Raw genomic sequence first — 19,532 nt, 5'->3', positions numbered from 1 at the left:
CCAAATCCTTATTCTCCGTCATATGAAGTCATTCCTTGGCACACCTGAACTTATATCCACCTACAAGGCCTTCATCTGCAACTTGATGGAGTACTGCTCTCCCCTCTGGGCTGGCTCTTCTGCCTCACATCTTGCTCAGCTTGACGCTGTGGAAACCAAGGCCTTTAAGATCAATGGAATCTCTCGCGATGAAGCCGAGTCTGCAATAAAAGAAATCCTTCTCTCGCAAAGACGATATACTTTCGACTGCCCTGATGACCCCAGTTTCCTTAGGGTTTCTGCGCTTGTTCTCCAAGCATTCGGGGGCACATTACATCATTTCGAACGTGTTGCATTGATTTGGGTCATATACAGTGCAGTAACATAACGGCTTCAACATTACTATATCCGGTGGGGCATACATGGCGCAATGAGGGGGCTAGGGTGGGGTTGGGGGAAGGGTGGTGAGGTGTGTTAAGATTGTTAAGGGGTGGTATTGAGAGTAGGGGTGAGATTTTAATATTTCCAATATACTTACCTCCGCCAACAAAGGTGGATGAAGGTTATGTTTTCACCCCTGTCTGTTTGTCTGTCCGTTTGTTTGTGAACAAAATATCTCAAAAAGTTGTGGACAGATTCGGACGAAATTTATGTGACAAAGACGAAATGATTCGATTTTGATGAAGATCCGGATTCGGCTACTAGAACTTTTAAAAAGCTATTCTTCACCATTGGGAGATGGGCCAAAAACGATACATATCGAGGCTCGTGAAAGAGCAAACATTAATCACACAAAAAGACAAACCGACACATAAAACATATAACATGGGGAGCGGTAGACAAGATGGGGAGAGAGGGGGAAGGACACAAACACAACATTTGAGAGCAGGGACATCGAGAGATCTGTGGGAGGGAGAGGGCTTTGGGGGGGGGGGGGGGGATAGGCATGGGAAGGGGATAGGGGGGGTGGGTGGGAGAGGGCTTTGGGGGGGGGGGATAGGCATGGGAAGGGGATAGGGGGGGGGGTGGGAGAGGTATAAAACATATGGACACTGCCAGGACTTCCAGGAAAGAAGTTGGAATTTCAAACAAGGTGGATCTGGGGTGAATTAGCGGGGGTAGAAAAGATCAAGGTTTTGGATGGGGAAAGATAAGAGATGGTGGTGAACAGCTGTTTTAAAGACCTGGAGGGAGGAGTGGGATTGAAGGGAGTGTGGGAGTTTGTTCCAGAGGCGGGAGAAAAGAGGAATGAAAGAGTGAAGGTGAGCAGAGAGCCGAGATTTCGGCAGTTTAACCATCAGAGGGTTGCTGGCAGATCTTGTGCGACCTGTCGGAATATTTGGGGGGACAAAGCACAGAGAGAGCTGGGGGAGCAAGGCCGGAGAGGAGTCGGTAGAAGACAGAACGAACGAACGGATAGGTTTGGATGAAACTTGTTGAACAGGTTCGTGTGTGTGACAAGGACGAATTGATTCAATTTTGTTGAAGATCCGGATCTGGATCCAACTAGTATAATTTTTTAAGTGATTCTTCACCATTGAGTGATATGGCCAACCAGGTGGAGGTATGTATGCTCTCTACTGATTGCCGTTCTAGTTGCGTATGTAATAAATAGATGGTTCTTCAGGGGGTAAGAGTACAGTGCACGAAATTCCACCATTTTAGCGTCACAAAAGATGGATTTGAAGAATATCATTAGTGCCTTAAGAATGATTGATTGAAAAGTTTTCCGTCGTACGTTACGTCTTTGTACTATACATTTTACATCGCCATTTTAAACCAGACAATATAATTAAGAATTTATAATTTTCACCATCATGTACCGGTACACGTTTAAAGTTCTGCTTTGTAACGTCACAGATTAGGCCCTATATTTTTGGAAACACAGATGCAGTATTGCGAAAAACAATGATTACATTTTGTGAAGTACATGCTGTAGTTATTTATTATTAACTTATTTATTAAGCAGCGGTTTTAATTCATCAACTGTTGGTTACCATTCGGCGGATCCTGAATACCAACTGTTTCCATGGAAACCAAAAATCAAGGTTTTTCCTTTGAGAAAATATTTTTGAAACGTTGCATTTGATCTAATTCTATAAACATATAAATCTATTAATAAATTTATATTAAACCCTGAGAACAGTGCATTCGTTTGTGTGACGTCAGGGTCAAAGAGCATCAAGAAAATATTCTCCAAGTACTGTACTTCTTCTTCTTCTTCTTCTTCTCATTCAAAAGTTCTGAAATAACTCATCACAAGTAACTTTCATTTCTCGTTCGAAAATACAGTAAAGAATAAATTAAGGTTCCTCTTCGATTGTGATACGTCAATGATGCATTTTTTAATGCATCTCCGAAATAAAAATAATTGTTGAGGAGGTCGTCCAGGTTGAGGCCTAGTTGATATTGGAAAGGCTTCCCGGGCTGTGCGCGGCCACGTTCCGGACACGATGCCGGTCGGGACGTTACAGGTTCTGCCCCAGGTGGTGAATGCGCTCCTGCCTAGTGTGTTGAGCACGCCTGCTGTCCTGCCGTCCGTCGTGGCTGAAAACAAGGCAGGTGGAGCCAGTGGTGTACCGTGTTCGGCCCAGCTCGACTGGCGCTCATTACCATTGCATTATATAATTTATAAGCTGGATAGTCGAGATGTTGCGCACATCGCGTTAGGAACATTTTTCGAGCACGATTGTCATTTCAGCTGAAATGATACGGTATAGTTTGTAGGACTTTGTCTGGATGGACATTTCGGTACATTAATTTTGCTAATTAAGTGTTGCCGTTGGTCTAAGCAGCCTATCTATTAGTATTATATTTATAAATGGACGTGTGTGTCAGTGTGTGTGTCGGTGTGTGTGTGTGTGTGTCGGTGTGTGTGTGTGTCGGTGTGTGTGTCTGTGTCGATGTCTGTGTCGGTGTGTGTTTGTGTCGGTGTGTGTCTGTGTCGGTGTGTGTCTGTGTCGGTGTGTGTGTGTGACTGTGTGTCTGTGTGTGTGTGTGTGTGTGTGTGTGTGTGTGTGTGTGTGTGTGTGTGTGTGTGTGTGTGTGTGTGTGTGTGTGTGTGTGTGTGTGTGTGTCTTTATCTTTTGGTGGAAAATCCACTATACAGTACTGTTTCTCATATATTTATATGTTTATTCTTTGTTGATGTGATTTTAATGTGTTTGTTAAACTACATTTATATGATATTTTATGTTTGTTCAACTACATTTCAAAGCATGAAAACCACAAACAATATAATTAATTGTACAGTAACGGCTAGATGTTACAAGTTAAAAGAAACTAAAGAATTAATTGCATGTAAAACCTCAAATATAGTTTACCTATTGACCTGTAGCAAATGTGCGATGCAACATGTTGGTTCATTGATGGGTTGACTGACTGCCTGGACGCAACTGAGGTTGTGGATCTACTGATGTACCATCTATTGATGTGGATCCATGATCGAGGTTGTGGATCCGCTGTTTGGAGAGGTCCTGGGCAGAAAGGATCGAAACCTCGAGGAAGAACGGTGCCTAGCTGATGATCCATGCAGTCGGGAAACTGGTCAGTTGCTTACGGGTTAACGTTCTTGCTTTAGGTGGAGAAACTATGTTTGAGATTTGCAATTTAAATAAAGTTGAATATGGGATGATGTGAAATTAACATCATTTACAACAATCCTTTAAATTATTTATATTTAAGTTTAGGAACAACCGATACTGTACAAGTGTGTGTGTGTGTGTGTGTGTGTGTGTGTGTGTGTGTGTGTGTGTGTGTGTGTGTGTGTGTGTGTGTGTGTGTGTGTGTGTGTGTGTGTGTGTGTGTGTGTGTGTGTGTGTGTGTGTGTGTGTGTGTGTGTCGGGGAAAAACTGAGAAGGGGTCAGGAGAGCTGACAGGCTGGAGGCAGGGTGAAAACTGAGAAGGGGGGGGGGGGGGCAGGAGAACTGCGGGGTTTGGGGAGCAGGTGAGGTTGGGGCAGGAGAGAACCACAAGGGTTGGGGAGCAGGTGGGTTTGGGGCAGGAAAACTGCGGGGGTTAGGGAGCAGGTGAGGTTGGGGCATGAGAGCCGGCAGGGCAGGAGAGGCGCCGATGGGGTGGACCCTTCCCATGGTTTAAAAGGCCCTTCCTATGTCCTTTTTCTCAAGACTGCATGGAGTAAGTTGTTCTATGAGCTCTTTCGTGGGGTAAAGTGTTCTATGAGGTAGTTTGGGTTAAGTATATTTTCAGTTGCACAAATGAAATTGTGTGCATGAAAAGGTAAATAAAAACCTGCTTTTCCTAACATCATTGTTGTTCAAAATTTCAGGCTGCAGAGGAAGCTAAAGATGACCCTTCAAAATCGGTCGTCGGTATCATCTACCCTCCACCTGAGGTCCGTAACATTGTGGACAAGACCGCCAGCTTCGTTGCCAGGTAAGTTGTGCCAAGCAATCTGTTATTATATTGTTACGGGTTTTGGGGAGTGTGGGGCTCACGAGGTGGTGACTCGGACCCGCTTCCCAAATTTTGACCCTGAAGCCGACGAGCCATGGATAACTCCACGACCTGACAGGTTGCTAAGTAACCACAGACGCGGTCTGAGGTGACCAAATCTGGTAGGGTCGCCGCACCAAATCTCACGTTACCTTCTTGGTGGTTTAGCCCCTCCCAGATGGGGAAACCATGCTTTCGACTTCCCACCTTTATCTATTTATTGCATAATGCCCAGGGAAACCGTAGGTGGGACGTTGGCAAGACTAGTGCAGCAAATCAATGGGGCACAACCTCCCGTCGATTTATTACATGCTATGTCTCGCCAATGGTGGAACCAGACAGTCGAGCAGGTTTGGAAAGTTTATGCAGTGATTGAACACCATGTATTTACAGAAAGTATTTGCACAATGCAGTGTCATAAAGAAAGGCTTAATTCATAGCACGTAAAGAAAATCTCCTTCTACATTCTTATCTTATCTCTAAACACAAGACAGACACACCTCAGTCACTCTGGGGAAATCAAAGAGTTAGAGGTAAGCTAAAGAGAAAGAAAGATAGAGATATATCAGTTTGAGGTGTAGTTTCTTCCTCGAGCCCACCCGAAGTGAACCAGCGGGCTCAAGTTGGTCCCAAAGAGGTGGGGAGGGCAGAAAGGGAGGGTGATGTGGTGCAGTGTGTTGGGATAGTATGCGGCATATGCAATGTAAGTGCTGAAGGAAAGTGTGATATGTGTGTCAGTGCCCTCGCCCAGACGTGTCAAGAGGGTGAACGTTAATGACCTCTGCTCTTTTGTGCATTTCAAGTAAACGAAATAGAAAGTAAGGAATAAGGATAGCGAGTAAAGATCGTGTAAATTAGTACATATGTTCGCTGCGTCCCAGGAACTTGTGCTGCCTGTTCACTCTTGGTCCATCGGTCCAGCCTACTCGCCCTTGTAGAGATTCGCCCTGGTGCAGCTCGTCACATTCCATTTCTTCAACCAAGGCAGTTCTCATTCCATTCCTCAGGCGCAAGCAGCTCGTTCCTCAGGCGCAAGCAGCTCGTTCCTCAGGCGCAAGCAGCTTGGTCCTCAGACACAGGCAGCTCAGTTCCGTTGAATGCACCATCTTTATGGCCTCTAAAGGTGGTTCTTTCTTCTTGAAGTGTCTTTTCTAGGAGAGAAGGTTGCATCCTTTGAACCGCCCATCCCATGTTCTCATTGGCTTGCGTGTGGCCCATAGTTGCTCGGAGAGTTGGTCCTGCCGTTTCCCCCCGTGGTAGCAGTGTGGATTGCGCACCATGGTAGCCGTGTGGATTAGGCACCGTGGTAGCCGTGTGGATTAGGCACAGTGGTAGCCGTGTGGATTAGGCACAGTGGTAGCCGTGTGGATTAGGCACAGTGGTAGCCGTGTGGATTAGGCACCGTGGTAGCCGTGTGGATTAGGCACCGTGGTAGCCGTGTGGATTAGGCGCCGTGGTAGCCGTGTGGTTTACGCGCCGTGGTAGCCGTGTGGTTTACGCGCCGTGGTAGCCGTGTGGTTTACGCGCCGTGGTAGCCGTGTGGTTTACGCGCCGTGGTAGCCGTGTTCATTTCCTTCATGAAGTAAGTTCCTTTCCTTCAACTTTCTACCACTTTTCAGTCTTATTATTTTGTTGTTCTGTTTACCAACAGAATATGCATCTCGCATATTATTTGTCTTTGACGCTCACTTTGTGTGTCTTATCCCACCCTCATTTTTCTCTCATCGTCCCAAAGAAATGGGCCTGAGTTTGAAGCACGCATTCGGCAGAATGAAATCAACAACTCAAAGTTCAACTTTCTGACATCAAATGACCCATACCATGCATACTACCGGCACAAGGTGAATGAGTTCCGTGAGGGTAAGGCCCAAGAGCCCTCGGCTGCCGTACCCAAGGTCATGCAACAACAGCTCGTACAGAAGGTCAGTTCTTTATTCGTTTTCAGATTGTCTCTTTTTCTGAACCATTAATAATTTAGAAACAGATTGCTCAGTAAGAGAAAATTTGTATGTCTTTTATTTTCTAATTTGTGGAGAGGAGAGGAGAGGAGAGGAGAGGAGAGGAGAGGAGAGGAGAGGACAGCGAGGAGACGAGGCGGACCTCGAAGCGAGAGAGTTAGGGGTTTATTTTATTTATTTATTTTTAAAATACAAAGTCAAGTCTCATGGAAGAGCTGTAAAACAGAATGGATCAGGATGCAACAAAACAAAAGGTTCAGTAGAAAGAGAGGGGAAACACCAACAGCAGGGTTGAAGGACAAAATAGAGGGAGACTGATGAATAAGGGATGTGAGGAGGAAAGGGAGTTATGGGAGGACTCATGAGTTTGACAATATGGGTACAGAAGCAAACTCTCAGGAAAGGAAAATTAGAAATTTGCAAATAGGTGGGTAATCTGGGTTAGATTATTCTTCACATTAGTGCTACATCTCATTTGTAGAACATTCCAGGAAATTGGAATTTGTCTGTCCGGATAGTGCAGAGGTAGTGCACTTGCCTTTGGGTAGTCTAGTTTGGGTTCAATTCCCAATCCGGCCATAAATTGTCCGAGCGGTGCTTCACTTGCAGGGAGTTGCATCACAAAGTGCACCGTCCCTCGGATGGACGTTAAGCTGGGTGTCTCCTCTGCTCACATTAATTGGTGAGCCTTGAATATCCCACGGAGTCTTTCATGAAGAGTAGGTGAGTTATCACCAGAACTCTGAACAAATTTCAAGTTATTGCTTCAATTGCCTCCATTTGAATGTCAGTCAAACCTGGCCTGTTGATTTGTGAAAGACTTGGGCCAAAAACTTTCCTCAGCCAATGTCACAAAAAAATGTGATTTAATAGGTCCGCAGTAGTAATACTTGGCATCATTTCCGACACCATTACTTTAATTGGCAGTGTTCCACGTTCAAAGTGGTGAGGACAGGTTTTATCTCCTCATTTTTGGTCGTGCAATGCTGTAGGAGATGTGGATTAATTTTGAACGGCTGCCATCAATTGGAAATTGGTGAAAAGAGTAGGAAACTCACTCGCTGATTCTGTGCTTGCATCGACGGCATTTAGTATCTTCTTCCCATTTTGCCTTCCCCCCTTCTGGAAAAGTTATAAGCAGTACTGTGGTGTAACCCTACTTTTTTCATATTTTCAGATTATATTTTCAGCTAGATCTTCTTTTTCTACCAAAAATACATGCTAGACCTGTAACACACAGCCATTGCCATATGACGAGGTGTCACAGCTTTAGCAAGATTGGAAACAGCCAACAACTTCCTGAGAATCCGTGTTGATGCCAAGAAAGAAATTAAAATCCCTCAGCATCTCGTCTGATGTGGCACCAAATCCACAATGTTAAGCAAGCCGGCGGAGGTCAACAACAACCTGGGACACCCACTGACCTTCCTTCCTCTTGTACGTGTATCGGTTTATCCGGGGAAACGAGTTCCATCATCAGGGCATATGTTGTGTTTGCTACACACGATGAGCAGAACAGTCCGGCGACCATCAGCATTGTCTGCTGCCGCTATCTTGTTAGCGATAAATTGTTCCAAACGATCGGTGAAATCTTCCCAGTACTCATATTCCCTAGCCAGAAAATGGTCACGGAATTGAAGTTTTGGACCTAACTATATGGTTGGTACTCTGACAAAATGATATTTAATCAAACTTAACTTAACTATGATAACATGACAAAATCATAAAAACTATGATGACAAAATCAAACTTAACTATGATAAATCTGAAATAATCATCATTGGCCCAAAAACGCTCACCAAATCCACCCATAACTTTGCCCTCAACATCGACGGTTTCCCAGTATCCACCTCCCCTCACATCCGGAATCTTGGCATCATCTTTGACCAAACCCTCTCCTTCGACAAATACACTAAACAGATCACAAAGACAGCCTTCTTTCACCTGAAAAACATCGCCTGTCTCCGTCCATCCCTCTCCACCACGGCTGCAGAAACCCTCATCCACGCCTTCATCACCTCCCGTCTGGACTACTGCAACAGCCTCCTCTATGGTTCACCCTCAATAATCACCAATAAACTCCAATACATTCAGAACTCCGCTGCCCGTCTACTCACCCATTCCCGGACCCGTGACCACATCACCCCCGTCCTTTATAAGCTTCACTGGCTCCCCATCCCCCAGAGAATCCAGTACAAAATCCTTCTCTTGACCTACAAAGCCCTCCATAACCTGGCCCCATCCTACCTGACTGACCTCTCCAGACACACTCCCACCCGCAACCTCCGCTCTGCTGGTACCAACCTCCTGACCCCCCCCCCCCCCCCCCATCCGGACCAAATTCAGATCCTGGGGGGACAGGGCCTTCTCCATCGCTGCTCCCACCCTCTGGAACTCACTACCTCACACCATCAGAGACTCCTCACGCACCACATTCAAAACATCGCTCAAGACCCACCTGTTCAACACTGCATTCAACATTTAACCCACAGCATTTAACCCCTGACTATCTCTTCTCCTTCTCCTTCCTTTTGCTTTGATTATTTACCTATTGATTTTTGTCTTTTTGCACTTGTTTTTTGTACTATGTCAAAGCGCCTTTGGGCTTCTTGAAAAGCGCTATATAAAATAAATATATTATTATTATTATTATTAAAATCCCGGACGCCATAATGAACAATGTGTCAAACCCGTCATCAATTGTGACGTATTATCTATACTACAAGAAGTGTGTGCGCGTGTGCATAGTTGGATTTTTTGGGGGATTATTTTTTTAAATCGCTCTATAGTGCTGGAACTTTATATATGAAGCTCTATAGTCCTTTATAGCTATGTGAAAGGTAATATTAAATGATGCCTGACCCCATTCGTTAGTCTGTGTGGGGACATGTTTTAGCCCCCCACAAAAAAATATATAGAAAAAATATATATTTCATTTCCTAAAAATGTCAACAGGATTAGAACAGCACCAGGTAATGCTGTGTAGAAAACATCATGGTTTTGGATTTGGGCCGATCTGAGATGGTGGTGAACAGCTGTCTTAAAGACCTGGAGAGGAAATTAAGATTGAAGAGGAAGTGGTCTTCGTTTCCACAGTTGGGGGGGAAAAGAGGAACAAAGGGGTGGAGGTGAGCAATGTGATTCTGGATTTTGGTACTTTCACCGGAAGGGGGTTGGTAGTGAGCTGTGTGCACCCTGCAGGAACCTGGGGGGTGAGGATGGGGGCAAATAATAGAAAGAGCAGAAGGTGGAAGTCCAGAAAGGAAGCGGTAGAAGACATTAGTGGTGTTGGTCATTTGTGATTAATTGACCTCGATTTTTCTGCCCATCTTGATCTTTCTTCTTTCTTCTTGCTTAACCCTCCCACCATCTGCAGTTCCAGACCCAGGTGGTGCAGGATGCAGTCGTTCCAAAGGAGCCACCCCCGGACTGGGAGTTCATGGCCGACCCTCCCTCCATTGCCGCCTTTGACCTGGATGTGGTGAAGCTAACAGCGCAGTTTGTGGCACGGAATGGGCGTAGCTTCCTGTCACAGCTCATGGCGAAGGAGCAGCGAAACTTTGTGTTTGATTTCCTTCGACCACAGCACAGCCTATTCCATTACTTTACCAAGCTTGTTGAGCAGTACACGAAGGTTTGTTTGCTGCGTGGCACAATACATTGAAGTAACCAACCTGCATGCCTTGCTTAATTTGAGTGCCACAAGGGAGTTTTTATTATGATTCCCCTATTGGTTTCACCTGAGGGGACTATAGGTTTGCTCTCTGTCTGTCCGTCTGTCCCACCTGTGGTTTACTGCATTTTTTTTTTCATAATCTTTAACATGTTCAATGAAACTTGGTACATGGCTTTATTATGACAAGTTACAGAACAAGTTTGAGTTTCGGGATTTTTCATCAATTTTTCATGGAGTTATGCCCTTTTTGCTTGGAACATGAACATTCATTGGGACTAGTAGGGGACAACAACAAAACAACAACAACAGGTATTTTAAGGCCATTTTCCCTGCTAGAGCGGGGGTTAGCCCCTGTGGTAGGTAGGGGACATGGATTGCAAAACAATTCTCCCTCTTTTTAGGTCATTTCGTCTCGATTCACGAAGAGATCAACTTATAAAATGGGACGTGATGTCCGTCCGGTCATCCATTCCTCAACTTCATGCGATTTTTGATTCTCCCTTATCACCCGCCTGGTTGTTTTGAAACTTGACACATGAAACTTGACCCGTACAATCACTCGGGCTTCAATTTTTCGAAGTGTGAGTTGGGGTTACCCCCCAAACCTTGGATCCCTACTTGTCCCTTATTTCCCAACCGATTGTTGTGAAATCTAATACAGACCTTCTACTCGATGGTCTGCGCAATCGCTCAGGCTTTGATATATGCCGGTTTCAGATCTTGGGGGGCGGGGGGGGGCGGGTAGGGGGGGGGGGGGGAGAGGAGGATGGGGTTACCCCCTGGAAACCTGAATCCCTACTCGTCCCTTATTTAACAACCAATTGCTCTGATCCCTGATACAGCCCTTCTACTCGATGGTCCACAGGATCGCTCTGTCTGAGATTTTCCGATTTCAGATCATGGGGCTCCCGGGTGGGGAAGGGGGCAGGGTTATCGCCTGGAAACTTAGATCCCTACTCGTCCCGTATTTACCAACCAATTGCTCTACAAACAACACAACAGGCATTTTAAGGCCATTTTCGCTGCTAGAGTGGGGGTTAGCCTTGCGGGCCCCATGACAATCTTCTCCATTTTGCCCAATTTTCTGCATCTCCCCTTGTTATAACCTCCTTGCCCGCATTTCTTCTTCCACCACCTTTGATCTAATCTGGTTGATATCGTTGACTAATTGCTCTGATCCCTGATAGAGCCATTCTACTCGATAGTCCACAGGATTGCTCTGTCTGCGATTTTTCCGATTTCAGATCATGGGACTCCCGGGGGAGGGGTTCTCTCTGCAGTCAGCCAGGCATCTGAAACCTCGGATTCCTACTCATCCCTTACTACCAAATTATTGCTCTGAAACTTGATTCAGCCCTTCTACTTGATCAAGAAAGAAATGACCGACAGCCCATTTGAGGCTATTTTATTTTTATTATGTTTGGCAGGCTTGAGGCCTGGGTGTTGATCCATGGCCCTGTGAAATTGTGATGACTCCAGGTATATAGCCATGATATATTATATAGCACATAGGCAATATGCATGTTTTTGCTTCATGTATGCATATCGGGTTATTTTTTGGTCATGTGATCTCGATTCTTGAAGAGATGAACTCATAAAATGAGTTGTGATGTCCGGATGTCTCTCCGTCTGTACGGTCATTCGTCCGTTAACTTTTTGCTATTTTTGCTACTCCTACTTTAATTTTGGTATTGCTAGCCTTTCTACGTTATGGCCTCCACAATCGCCCCAGCTTCGATTTTCGATTTCAGATCATGGGGGCTCCCAGGGAGGGGGTGTGGAAGAGGTAGGAGAGGTTAGTTAACCTTTGAAATTTTGGATCCCTACTCGGTCTTTATTTACCAACTAATTGCCCTGAAACCCAATGAAACCCTTCTATATAATGATCCGCAGGATCGTTCAGTCTTGGATTTTTCGATTTCGGATCAGGGGGCTCTTAGGGGGGTTCCCCCAAATCAGCAGAGGTCTGAACTACAACCTCAAGAGATGGCCGTCGGCCTATTCGGGGTTATTTTTTATTATTATTTTTGGCACTGAATGCAGTATTATACACCGCCCAAATAAAGGGACGTGTTTACTGATATTGAACTGAAACTTGGTAGGCGACATGTATTGCAAAGCAATTCTAGCTCTTGTTATTATTGTTATTTGCCTACATAATGTGCAGAAGTGTATGCAAGTGTAATCACTTGGTCTGATGCAATTAGATAAGACAAAAAATAGTCAAGGTGTCTTTAACACAGGTTATCGAATCCAAGAGGTGTAACAAACAACTGCATGACATGGTATGCACTATGCATGGTAAAAGCCAAAATGAAGGCCTGTTTTGAGGATGATCAATTTTGTCATACAATTTACTGATTACGTTATTGGTGAGCTAGCAAAAGAGCAACCACTCCAAAGCCAGTCGCCGACTGGGCATCCTCCGTCGTATGAAGTCCTTCCTCGGCACACCTGAGCTCCTCACCACATACAAGGCTTTCATCCGCAGCTCAATGGAATACTGTTCTCCCCTATGGGCCGGTGCTCCTGCCTCACACCTAGCTCGGCTTCATGCTGTTGAAACCAAAGCTTTCAGAATTATTGGAATCTCCCGCGATGAAGCTATCTCTGAGGGCCTTTCACTCATTCATCGCAGGCAGGTAGGTGGTCTTTCTGTCTTCTTCCGACTCCTCTCCGGCCTTGCACCCCCAGCTCTCTCTGTGCTCTGTCCCCCAAATATTCCTGCAGGTCGCACAAGATCTGCCAGCAACCCTCTGATGGTTAAACTGCCGAAATCTCGGCTGTCTGCTCACCTTCACTCTTTCATTCCTCTTTTCTCCTGCCTCTGGAACAAACTCCCTCACTCCCTTCAATCCCACTCCTCCCTCCAGGTCTTTAAAACAGCTGTTCACCACCATCTCTTATCTTCCCCCATCCAAACCCTTGATCTTTTCTACCCCCGCTAATTCACCCCAGATCCACCTTGTTTGAAATTCCAACTTCTTTCCTGGAAGTCCTGGCAGTGTCCATATGTTTTATACCTCTCCCACCCCCCCCCCCTTCCCATGCCCCCCCTTCCCATGCCCCACCCCCAAAGCCCTCTCCCTCTCACAGATCTCTCGATGTCTCCATGTCTCTCGGTCCCTGCTCTCAAATGTTGTGTTTGTGTCCTTCCCCCTCTCTCCCCATCTTGTCTACCGCTCCCGATGTTGTATGTTTTATGTGTCGGTTTGTCTTTCTGTGTGATTAATGTTCGCTCTTTCACGAGCCTCGATCTTGTATACAAAAAAAAAAAAAAAAAAAAAAACCTGGCCCTGGATACTCGAGAGTGGACAATTCCTTGCATGTGTTACGTGGTCCCCTCGGTGAATACCTGGTCTCGGTGACCCCCGGACCGTGAGAGGAACTTCGCCAGAAAGCTGTATTAAGTATGCGCTTTTGCCACGCAATCCATATGAATTTCACCCCAGGAGACAACTGACGTTCAAGGATATATTTCAATGGGAACGACCATACAATTGCAATGACACAACCACGGAGATTTTCCCCGAGCAATCAACCATATACAACCATCAACAATTCCCAATTCACAAGCACTTTCCTAGGAGTAAGATGGCCATCTTATATACGTGTGTCCCGGTGAGTACTCACGACACCCTTTTGGTCTCGGTCCCGCACAATGTCTCTGGGCCCCTCCTGACCAAGATGATGGTCGCCGTCACCGCACTCGGGCGGTAGAACGAACCCCGGGTGGACGTGTTTCCACCGGGCAGGTATCGTACCAGGCACCGTGGCTGCAGCCCCTCGTGGCCACGCGCAGCGGATACGGTAAAGCAAGCCAAACCCCACGCCGCTTGCAAGGCGCGTTAGGCCCCAACGTGCGACCCGCACGCGTCTGTTTGGACGGTGCCACGAACGAGGCCAGACGCGGGTTCGATGCACGGCCCCACGTCAACTTGACGTCTCCACCGGGCAGGTACACGTTCCGGTAATTCCTCTCGCCAGCCAGGCTTCGGAACGCCGCTGTTCCACGCAGCGCAAGGTCGATCCCACCTTTTGTCGGAGCGGGGCGAGGAAGAATAATACTCGTCCTTTTTTCCTCGTGTCTTTTCCTCTTCCGTTTCCGGTCACTTCCGTTTCCGGCCACTCCCTCAGAAGGGCTCCTGACCCTCCAACCACAACAACTACACAACAACTTAATATACTACACACGGATAAGCAAAGACCTGAATGGTAATTCACATACATTCATATAAATATGTAACACTCCCCCCCTTCAAGAAAGAAAGTTTGAACCCAGCGAAAACTTTCTTTGCCGGCCAATTTGGAGAAACAAACCAGATAACTCAACCCCCCCCCACATTATCCGTTCCCCCCGGGCACAGTTATCACTTAAAAATAAAGCAACCAAAATTTCACCACAACCCCTCCAGATTACTCCCTCTGGACTAAGTACCAACAACGACATTGTCCCTGCCAAATCAAACTCCATCTCATGACCCTCTGACTTTGACCGTCAGTTTCTTGGGAATGAAGGTTAAGGGGTTGATCAAAGATCCAAAGTTAAGCAACTCGATAGCACTTTTTCCGGGAGGCCAAGCCGAGTATTCACTTCATGGATGCCTTTAGGAACGCGGAGTTCACGGTTAGTCCGTGCAGGAAAGTTCTCTACATGGGCGCCTTGAGGAACGTGGAGTTCACGGTTAGTCCGTGCATGAAAGTTCACTACATGGACGCCTTTAGGAACGGCGTTCACGGTTAATTCGTGTAGGAATCTTGGCTCGGCGGCTCCGCCGCCTTCAGTGCTTCAACTTCTCAGAACTTCCCTAATAATTAGGGTGGGACCACTGGTCCCTGTAGTCCCATGAATAGCGGTCTCCTTCTCGGCCACTACCAAAACTACCGCCCAGTTGTCCTCTCCTGTAGACCTCTCGACGCCTACGAAATGCCTTCCCTACTGTTATGGTCCGACCCTCCAAATCCTTGCCATTCCAATTCTTCTCTGCCTCTCTGGCGTCTTTTGTGCTGGCAAACGTGACAAAGCCAAACCCTCTTGACTGTTGCATTTCCCAGTCTCTTACCAACCGCACTTCCACCAGCGGCCCATATCTGTTGAAGACAGAGGTCAGAACTTCTTCCTCTGTTTTGAAGTTCAGTCCCCCTACAAATAACTTGGCACTTTTGTCGCCATCCCGAGCTGGTGTGGTGTTATTTTCCCTGCTGGGCTCTTTACCAACCCTCAGGTTACCATAAACTTGACCCCCGGCCAAATCATTCCCGATAACCACAGATACACCCTCTACAGGAAGCGTGGCTTGTAAACCGACGGTGACCGGTCCTGACACCAAATCGGACTCCAACTGGATGACCTGAAGGGGAGCACTAACACCGCCCCCGATCCCCTGTAAACGAACACTATCCCCCGTTGCCGTCTCCTCGGACCATGGCAAAATGCCTTCAAGCATTAAAGATTGATGGGCCCCTGTGTCCCTCAATATCCTAACCGGTCTCCGGTTATTCGAGGCTCCATCCAGTGACACAAACCCCTCTGAAACAAGTCAAGTGAATCCACTTGGATTCCGCCCAGGTTGGCACATGGAAATTATGATGTAGCATAATTATCATCTCGGGTCAAGATTTGAAATTATGCCATGGTTTTTGTAAAATTGCTACTAGTATTCACATTATGTACTTTCACCAAAACATACATCATCATAGAAACATACATAGAATTTGGGTCCTCTGGGTCATTTGGGTCCTCTGGGTCATTTGGGTCCTCTGGGTCATTTGGGTCCTCTGGGTCATTTGGGTCCTCTGGGTCATTTGGGTCCTCTGGGTCATTTGGGTCCTCTGGGTCCTCTGGGTCATCTGGGTCCTCTGGGTCATTTGGGTCCTCTGGGTCATTTGGGTCCTCTGGGTCATTTGGGTCCTCTGGGTCATTTGGGTCCTCTGGGTCATTTGGGTCCTCTGGGTCATTTGGGTCCTCTGGGTCATTTGGGTCCTCTGGGTCATTTGGGTCCTCTGGGTCATTTGGGTCATTTGGGTCCTCTGGGTCATTTGGGTCATTTGGGTCCTCTGGGTCATTTGGGTCCTCTGGGTCATTTGGGTCCTCTGGGTCATTTGCGTCCTCTGGGTCATTTGGGTCCTCTGGGTCATTTGGGTCCTCTGGGTCATTTGGGTCCTCTGGGTCATCTGGGTCATTTGGGTCCTCTGGGTCATTTGGGTCCTCTGGGTCATTTGGGTCCTCTGGGTCATTTGGGTCATTTGGGGCCTCTGGGTCATTTGGGTCCTCTGGGTCCTCTGGGTCCTCTGGGTCATTTGGGTCATTTGGGTCCTCTGGGTCATTTGGGTCCTCTGGGTCATTTGGGTCCTCTGGGTCATCTGGGTCATTTGGGTCCTCTGGGTCATTTGGGTCCTCTGGGTCATTTGGGTCCTCTGGGTCATTTGGGTCCTCTGGGTCATTTGGGTCCTCTGGGTCATTTGGGTCCTCTGGGTCATTTGGGTCCTCTGGGTCATTTGGGTCCTCTGGGTCATTTGGGTCCTCTGGGTCATTTGGGTCCTCTGGTTCATTTGGGTCCTCTGGGTCATTTGGGTCCTCTGGGTCATTTGGGTCCTCTGGGTCATTTGGGTCCTATATTCCTATCCTATAACATATATATCCTATAACCTATCCTATATATATCCTATATCATATAACATATATCCTATATATCCTATAACATAACATATAACAAATATATCCTATATTATGTACTAGCGAGCGGCCGCGTACCAGCCAAAGGGGTAGCCCATGGTTAGCCTAAATATAGATTTGATGACGTCATGTTTACACATCTGAGCGACAGAAACTGGCTACACATCTGAGCGACAGAAACGGAGCTTCACTTTTGGAGAGACAGAAATTCCCAGGCAAACGCTATAACGCACCAGGTTTACAACCTGTGCGTTAATTAATGGTTGGTAACCCTTTTGATGGCGATTTCTTACGCGAGCCATCGCATTCGGAGTTGTAATTGTCGGACTCCGCTCTGGGTTGTCCCTTTTCATGAGGTAACAACTGGACATCAAGTGTCCAGGTTTCTTGCAAAACGCGCAAGTAGGCCCGGAGGAAAAACTCGGGGTCTGCCTCGGGCCCCCCGAACTATAAGTTTGTCTTGGGCCCGCATCCCTCTGATTTCGAACCGGTGGGGTATCATAGTTGTCCCCATAATCATCTCGAGGCCGCCGCCATGTATGGTCGTTCTCCGCACCTGCTGTTCCCCACCTCCCCTGCGGAGATCTAGGCGAGGAGTTAGGTTCGTGGACCCCTATTCGGTGGGTTAAGGCATAATCATCTGCCATGGTGGCTGCGTCCCACAACTTTGGTACCTTCTTTTCCTGCAGGTACACCTTGATGTCCTCGTGGACACACTGCTGGAATTCCTCCACCAGGATCAAGTCCCGCAATGTCTCGAAGTCTTTCCCGACTCCTTTTGACTCACACCACCGATCAAACATGTTTTCTTTCACTCTGGCAAACTCCACATGGGTCTCACTCTCCCTCTTCCTGGCATTCCTGAATTTTTGCCTGTAAGCTTCCGGAACCAACTCATAGGCTTTGAGGATGTGCTTCTTCAGTACCTCATAATCTGCACATTGGTCCATTGGTAGCGCCGAATAAATTTCCTGAGCTTTCCCCACCAGCACACTTTGCACGAGTATGGTCCATGCCTCCTCCGGCCAGTTTAATTGTCGAGCCACTTTCTCAAAGTGTGGAAAAAATTTCGCGACTTCTTTTTCACTGAACGGTGGAACCAGCCTCACATGTCTGCCCACATCCCAGGTTTTCTGGTTAGGTGTCGACCCCGTCAGCAAGGGTGGTGCCTCTCCCCGTTCTCTCATTAACTCCAGCTCCTTGAATTTGATTTCTTGCTGAAGCTCCATGTCACGTTCCTTTAATTCCCTTTCCGCTTTTCTCTCCTCTGCTTCGAGGTCCCTTGCAGCTCTCCTTTCCTCTGCTTGTTCCTTTTCTCTTCTTTCCTGGAGTTCTCTTTCCACTCTCCTTTCCTCTGCTTGTTTCTCTTCTCTCCTCGCTTCTGCTTTCCTTTCTTCTTCTTTTAACCTTTCCTGGAGTTCTCGTTCCACTCTCCTTTCCTCTGCTTCTGCTTTCCTTTCTTCTTCTTTTCTTTCCTTTTCTGCTTTCCTTTCTTCTTCTGCTCTTTCCTTTTCTGCTTTCCTTTCTTCTTCTTTAATCCGTTCCTGGCTCCGTAACTGCAACTCCAGTTTCCGGAGCTCAACGTCTTCTGGTTCTTCGGGTAGCCACTCCCAGGCTAACTCATCCCATGTTCCTAATCCCACCATAGATTGTATCACCGTGGCCTGCAACTCTGCCTTCCTCAAATTAGTTCGGACCTCCAAGTTAAAATGTTTGGCCAATTTCAAGAGGTCCGACTTTAGCAACGCTCGGAACTGTGCCTCACTCGGGGTTACCCCAAAGTTCTGTGCCACAAACGCCATGGTGCCTATCGTTAACACCTGTTAACCTTCACCCAAGACTTTACCCCAATTTCTCAAAAAAAAAAATTAACAATTAATAATTAATTAATAAATTTTAATTAATAAAAAATTATTATTTTATTATTTTATACAATTTTACATCCCGGACGTAGACCCAATTGCGAAACCGCAAATCGTAATTTGGACGAGCCCCCAATTCTGTTACGTGGTCCCCTCGGTGAATACCTGGTCTCGGTGACCCCCGGACCGTGAGAGGAACTTCGCCAGAAAGCTGTATTAAGTATGCGCTTTTGCCACGCAATCCATATGAATTTCACCCCAGGAGACAACTGACGTTCAAGGATATATTTCAATGGGAACGACCATACAATTGCAATGACACAACCACGGAGATTTTCCCCGAGCAATCAACCATATACAACCATCAACAATTCCCAATTCACAAGCACTTTCCTAGGAGTAAGATGGCCATCTTATATACGTGTGTCCCGGTGAGTACTCACGACACCCTTTTGGTCTCGGTCCCGCACAATGTCTCTGGGCCCCTCCTGACCAAGATGATGGTCGCCGTCACCGCACTCGGGCGGTAGAACGAACCCCGGGTGGACGTGTTTCCACCGGGCAGGTATCGTACCAGGCACCGTGGCTGCAGCCCCTCGTGGCCACGCGCAGCGGATACGGTAAAGCAAGCCAAACCCCATGCCGCTTGCAAGGCGCGTTAGGCCCCAACGTGCGACCCGCACGCGTCTGTTTGGACGGTGCCGCGAACGAGGCCAGACGCGGGTTCGATGCACGGCCCCACGTCAACTTGACGTCTCCACCGGGCAGGTACACGTTCCGGTAATTCCTCTCGCCAGCCAGGCTTCGGAACGCCGCTGTTCCACGCAGCGCAAGGTCGATCCCACCTTTTGTCGGAGCGGGGCGAGGAAGAATAATACTCGTCCTTTTTTCCTCGTGTCTTTTCCTCTTCCGTTTCCGGTCACTTC

General features: G+C 47.1%; 1 protein-coding gene across 1 annotated transcript in view; it reads left to right on the top strand.

Annotated features, from left to right (window-relative positions):
* Window positions 1-2,154: 2,154 nt before the first annotated feature.
* The window catches only part of SF3A1 (splicing factor 3a subunit 1), a 59,628-nt gene continuing 42,250 nt past the window's right edge, over window positions 2,155-19,532 (top strand). The window contains exons 1-4 of the mRNA XM_068104476.2: window positions 2,155-2,537; window positions 4,268-4,374; window positions 6,170-6,356; window positions 9,769-10,026. Of these exons, the coding sequence (XP_067960577.2) occupies window positions 2,433-2,537; window positions 4,268-4,374; window positions 6,170-6,356; window positions 9,769-10,026 (657 nt within the window). The 5' untranslated portion in view covers window positions 2,155-2,432. The remainder of the gene's footprint in view (window positions 2,538-4,267; window positions 4,375-6,169; window positions 6,357-9,768; window positions 10,027-19,532) is intronic.

This window comes from Myxine glutinosa, chromosome 14 (assembly GCF_964187855.1).
Source record: "Myxine glutinosa chromosome 14, kmMyxGlut1.1, whole genome shotgun sequence".
NCBI lineage: Eukaryota > Metazoa > Chordata > Myxini > Myxiniformes > Myxinidae > Myxine > Myxine glutinosa.
The sequence above is the reverse complement of the archived record's forward strand: the minus strand, read 5'-3'. Positions and strand labels throughout refer to the sequence as shown.